The 5,963-nt window shown below is 52.8% G+C and overlaps 1 protein-coding gene across 2 annotated transcripts in view; it reads left to right on the top strand.

The window, feature by feature from the left end:
- LOC119322594 (probable beta-D-xylosidase 7) overlaps nucleotides 1–5,409 on the top strand; it is a 10,077-nt gene extending 4,668 nt beyond the window's left edge. The window contains exons 1-6 of one of the 2 annotated variants that reach the window (XM_037596082.1): nucleotides 1,440–1,857; nucleotides 2,207–2,506; nucleotides 2,697–2,866; nucleotides 3,020–3,117; nucleotides 3,763–4,527; nucleotides 4,623–5,409. In XM_037596082.1, the coding sequence (XP_037451979.1) occupies nucleotides 1,459–1,857; nucleotides 2,207–2,506; nucleotides 2,697–2,866; nucleotides 3,020–3,117; nucleotides 3,763–4,527; nucleotides 4,623–5,212 (2,322 nt within the window). In that variant the 5' untranslated portion in view covers nucleotides 1,440–1,458 and the 3' untranslated portion in view covers nucleotides 5,213–5,409. Of the gene's footprint in view, nucleotides 1–1,439; nucleotides 1,858–2,206; nucleotides 2,507–2,696; nucleotides 2,867–3,019; nucleotides 3,118–3,762; nucleotides 4,528–4,622 lie in introns of those variants that run through there. The other variant, XM_037596081.1, reaches the window with a different exon arrangement.
- The last annotated feature ends 554 nt before the right edge of the window (nucleotides 5,410–5,963 follow it).

Consider the following 5,963-nt stretch of genomic DNA (forward strand, 5'->3'; position numbering starts at 1 on the left):
CGCTCCAATGGAAGGCCACATTTTCTACATAAAAGCGTCGCCTGATCGCCTTCATGTAGATTATTTGCACCATGATTCAATATGTAACCTCACTCCATACCAGTTGTTAAATTTTATGTGATTAGATCGTTCCAGAAAGTAGATATAGACGATATTTGTTGATGAGGTTCGACGGTCACGCTACATCCCTAGGGCATGACTATTTGTGCTTCTCACCATGTAAATCGAAACTGTATAGACCGACGACAAGCCCGTAGAGATTATCAGACATATCTCAACCATTGCGTTGTGGCTGGTTCGGCCATCCCTACCACGGCGACCATTTCGTTCACTTTGTGATCTTGTTTCTTGTAACAACTTCTTCGAGTCTATTTTGGCCCATCCGTTTTACACGTGCTCGACTCAAAAACATAACTCTCCTCATACTCCAATCGTAAAGGCAGCCCTATACACACATTCGACACCAACTCCATAAGATGTGCTCGCGGCGGTCATGCCCAAGATCACCATCGACGCGCAAGAAGGAGCACTCGCCACATTGTCGGTGCCCGAACTGTTACAAAAAATGCTACCTAGACACATGTCACCTGAACCTTTGTGGTAAATCTCAGGACGTTCTACATTTTTAAACGACCGAGATTTCTAAAGGTTTTTATTTAGCGATAAAGATTTCAAGATATTTGGGGCACTTAAAATGTAAAAAAACATATTTTTATTGCATATTCAGAAATATTTAACAATTAATAACTATTTCCTCCGTTCGGAATTACTTGTCACAAAAATGGATGTATCTACAATTAAAATGCATCTAGATACATTCATTTCTTAGACGAGTAATTCCGAACGGAGGGAGTAACATGAAATTCCAGTGTCAACAAAGAAATTAACTTCCTGGCTCCTGCATGGAGCCGCTGTACATGTAGATAAAAGTGGAAACAAAATACTAGTACTAATTAATTAGCAATCTCATAACTTTGCGTGTGTTTAATGACATTATAATTTATTTCCTCTTCCGTAGAAGTGTAGACCTACACATTTTTATTGAGCGAAACACGCATCTTTGACAGATCTCCGAAGAGGTAATAATAAGACTTCGATTTTTTTTATGAGCATATTAAAAGGGCTCAAAAATATTTGACACACATGCAGTCACCCAAATCTTAGTGGTGCATCTCCTGGCGGTGTACACTTCAAAATGACTAAGATTTCAAAATATTTCTGTTACTTTCAAGTATTTTCATTAAGGTTTTGCAAGATTTGACGCAGCTAAGAATAGTAAAAAAAAATGTAGTATCATGTCGTCCTAAGAACTGAACAATTGGCTCCACCCCTACATCTACGTGCCCATGCTCCCCTGTGTCGCGCCGCGCCGCGCCCTCTGCTTCATATATAGCGCCCCTCGCCCCCGGCCATAGCCAAGCCAGCCAGCCAGCCCGCCTCACCCTGCGCATTAGAGCCATGGGACGCCGAACACACGCCGTGCCGGCGGCCGCGGCGGCAGCGCTGCTGCTCGCCTTCCTCCATCTTCACGTGGCCGCGGCCGCCGACCCGCCCTTCTCCTGCGGCGCGGCCTCGGCCGCGCCGTACTGCGACCGGAAGCTGCCGATCGAGCAGCGGGCGGCGGACCTGGTGTCGAAGCTGTCGCTGGAGGAGAAGATCTCGCAGCTGGGCGACGAGTCGCCGGCGGTGGCCCGGCTGGGCGTGCCGGCGTACAAGTGGTGGTCGGAGGCGCTGCACGGGGTGGCGTGGAGCAAGGGCATGCACCTGGACGGCCCGCTCCGCGCCGCCACCAGCTTCCCGCAGGTCATCCTCACCGCCGCGTCCTTCAACCCGCACCTCTGGTACCGCATCGGCCAGGTACACACGAGCGCCGCCGTCTATTACCTCGTCACTCTGCTTTTGAGATCGTGTGCCGTTCATTCGCACCGTTCGACAACGATGCCGATGATCAAAGACCACGACTCCGGCAGCGTGCTTTTAGGCCTAATTTACGTTCACAAGCCATGGGAATTGAGTGCCCGACTAGTCCGCAAATCGGCCGGTAAACCATCACCAACCGGGTCTGATCTTTTGAACACCTACGTACTTGTAGCACGAACTTGGTGGGTGCATGCATGCTGCTTTTGAACTGAACTCAACGTACCAAGTTGGCAAGAACAGAGCGCGCTCTAAACTGAACTGAACTGAACTTGACGGGCCTTGGCAGGTGATCGGCACGGAGGCGCGGGGCGTGTACAACAACGGGCAGGCGGAGGGGCTGACCTTCTGGGCGCCCAACATCAACGTGTTCCGTGACCCGCGGTGGGGGCGGGGCCAGGAGACCCCCGGCGAGGACCCGACGATGACGGGCAAGTACGCGGCCGTGTTCGTCCGCGGCGTGCAGGGCTACGGCATGTCCGGCGCCATCAACTCCTCCGACCTGGAGGCCTCCGCCTGCTGCAAGCACTTCACCGCCTACGACCTCGAGAACTGGAAGGGCGTCACCCGCTTCGCCTTCGACGCGAAGGTATACATGATGCCAAACTTTCGAATTATATCCGCCGCTCGTCCGGACGCCATTGATGATGGCATGGCAGCTTCATATCCATATCCATATCCTACTGTCTCTCGGTCGGTCGCCGATCGTCGGGTTCTCCTTTTCGGAAGTCTGAATTGACGATCGTGCATGCGATGCCAAAAACTCGCTTGTTGGTCAGGTGACGGAGCAGGACCTGGCGGACACGTACAACCCGCCGTTCAAGAGCTGCGTGGAGGACGGCGGCGCCAGCGGCATCATGTGCTCCTACAACCGCGTCAATGGCGTGCCCACCTGCGCCGACCACAACCTCCTCTCCAAGACCGCCAGAGGCGATTGGAGCTTCAACGGGTAAGTGATATCTTTTCAGTAAAACAAGTGCCACGACAGAGGCAAAATTAAGCAGGACCTGTTACTTCAGAAAAGACCAGCCTTAGAAAGCAGGCTCACCGCCTTACGATTGCTTACTGACTGACGCTTGCAAGTTTCATCTCTATTGACCAGATACATCACTTCGGACTGCGACGCCGTGGCCATCATCCACGACGTCCAGGGATATGCCAAGGCGCCAGAGGATGCGGTGGCAGATGTACTCAAGGCCGGTACGAGTTTTCAGTTCAAATGACGATTGCTAGACACAGTAGTTGTCACACGACCTGCTACAGTTTATCAAAGATGAGTAGGACATCATAATAACTTCATAAAAAAAGGTCATCATAATAACCGGAACTAAAAGCATGATTCTCGGACAAGATAATAAGGCAAATGCATAGAGTTTAGGGTAGCTCACTAACTATAGTAAGAAGTTGGTTTTATGGAGTAGCTTTCTGTTTCTTTGGAAAAAAAGAGAGTAGCTTTCTGTTGATTTGTAGAGTAGCTTTCTGTTTTGTGGAGTAGCCTTTTGTGGCGTATGCTAATTTGGGTACGAATCTACCGGGAATAATTCATGGCACTGAACAACATGATATCATCAAATATCCAGATGCCTTGCCAAACAAAAAATAAGACCAATACCTCAGCATGCAAGTATTTATGCCAGCTGTGTTACTGTTACTAGAAGGCACGAGGGATCAAATCAACAGTGACTCACAGTGCAACAAGGTCTAAAATGGCCAGATCAATAATGCAGCAACACAGACTACTCCAGCAAAGGAAACTAAAATATAAACTACTGGATTACTACTTTGTAAAACAAATCTACTGAGGTCGTTTTTTAAAAACCATTTTGTAACCTGAAAACATTCAAGGTATGGACGTGAACTGCGGCGGCTACATCCAGACGCACGGCGTGTCGGCGTACCAGCAGGGCAAGATCACGGGGGAGGACATCGACCGGGCGCTCCGCAACCTCTTCGCCATCAGGATGAGGCTGGGCCTCTTCAACGGCAACCCAAAGTACAACCGGTACGGCAACATCGGCGCCGACCAGGTGTGCAAGAAGGAGCACCAGGACCTGGCCCTGCAGGCGGCGCAGGACGGCATCGTCCTGCTCAAGAACGACGCCGGCGCGCTGCCCCTCTCCAAGTCCAAGGTCTCCTCCGTCGCCGTCATCGGGCCCAATGGCAACAACGCGTCGCTGCTGCTCGGCAACTACTTCGGCCCGCCCTGCATCTCCGTCACGCCGTTCCAGGCGCTGCAGTGGTACGTCAAGGACGCGACGTTCGTCCAGGGGTGCAACGCCGCTGTCTGCAACGTGTCGAACATCGGCGAGGCGGTGCACGCGGCCAGCGGGGCGGACTACGTCGTGCTGTTCATGGGGCTGGATCAGAACCAGGAGAGGGAGGAGGTGGATAGGCTGGAGCTGGGGCTCCCCGGGATGCAGGAGAGCCTTGTCAACAAGGTTGCCGACGCGGCGAAGAAGCCGGTGATCTTGGTGCTGCTTTGCGGTGGCCCAGTGGACGTGACGTTCGCCAAGAACAATCCTAAGATCGGCGCCATTGTCTGGGCTGGTTACCCTGGCCAGGCTGGTGGCATTGCCATTGCCCAGGTCCTCTTCGGCGAGCACAACCCCGGTGAGATTTTGTCTCACACTTTCACTCCATTCTGAGCAATTCATGGCCGTTTACCTAAGTTGTAGTACTAACTGTTGGACATGACCGATCATCAGGCGGGAGGCTGCCGGTGACATGGTACCCGAAGGAGTTCACGGCGGTGCCGATGACAGACATGCGGATGCGCGCCGACCCGTCGACGGGCTACCCGGGGCGCACCTACAGGTTCTACAAGGGCAAGACCGTGTACAACTTCGGCTACGGCCTGAGCTACTCCAAGTACTCCCACCGCTTCGCGTCCAAGGGCACGAAGCCGCCGTCCATGAGGGGCATCGAGGGCCTGAAGGCGACGGCGTCGGCGGCGGGCACGGTGAGCTACGACGTGGACGAGATGGGCGCGGAGGCGTGCGACAGGCTCCGGTTCCCGGCGGTGGTGAGGGTGCAGAACCACGGGCCCATGGACGGCAGGCACCCGGTGCTGCTGTTCCTGCGGTGGCCGAACGCGACGGACGGGCGGCCCGCGAGCCAGCTCATCGGGTTCCAGAGCGTGCACCTGAGGGCGGACGAGGCCGCGCACGTGGAGTTCGAGGTGAGCCCCTGCAAGCACTTCAGCAGGGCGGCGGAGGACGGGCGCAAGGTGATCGACCAGGGGTCGCACTTCGTCAAGGTGGGCGACGACGAGTTCGAGTTGAGCTTCATGGCCTGAGCCGGCCGGGGTTGGATCGAACACGATAAACCTGCTGGCTGCTGCTTCAGCAGAGGAGGATTTCGATCATATATATCCATAAGTGTAATCACCTAACTTATCTGAACGAGAGATGGTAAATTAAAAGCGAGATCATCCTTTTTTCACATTGTGTGTGTGGCAATGCCAATGAGGCAATGTACGGGTAATAACAAATACTAACAAGCATGGCAACTGAGACATGTGCTGCAAGCTTGCGGTCGAGAGCGTAGAGCGAACGAGCGAAAGGTACAAACGAAGCTATTTCTAGAGACAACAGAAATCGGGCCTTTTTACCAGAACTTGGAAACTTAATCCGCTTTTCTCCCCCAATCATCTGATTTGACGGCGACAAGTGGAGGCGTGCAAGCGAGAGTATAGAAATCTTGACACGTTGTGGCGGCGGACGGACAGGACGCGGGGCAGATGGATGACGAGGCGCCACAGCGACAACGAGCCGTGCGATGTGATTGGCAAGGAGGAGGGGCGGCGCACCGCCATGGTTGTTCTGTGGATCGAACTCATAACAGACACGTCCACAAGGGGGAAAAGGCCCGCCAGCCGCCCACGAGGAGGAGCTCTCCTCCATGCAATGTTCATTTCACGAATTCAAAATTTCGTTTCGTGGTATTTAAAAAAGAGTCATGAATACAAATAATCTTTGTGAGTTCATTCTCGAATTGAAAAAAAGTTCACGGATTTGAAACAGATTGAAGATCCAAATAAGTTCATG

Source organism: Triticum dicoccoides, chromosome 6B (genome assembly GCF_002162155.2).
Source record: "Triticum dicoccoides isolate Atlit2015 ecotype Zavitan chromosome 6B, WEW_v2.0, whole genome shotgun sequence".
Classification (NCBI taxonomy): Eukaryota; Viridiplantae; Streptophyta; class Magnoliopsida; order Poales; family Poaceae; genus Triticum; species Triticum dicoccoides.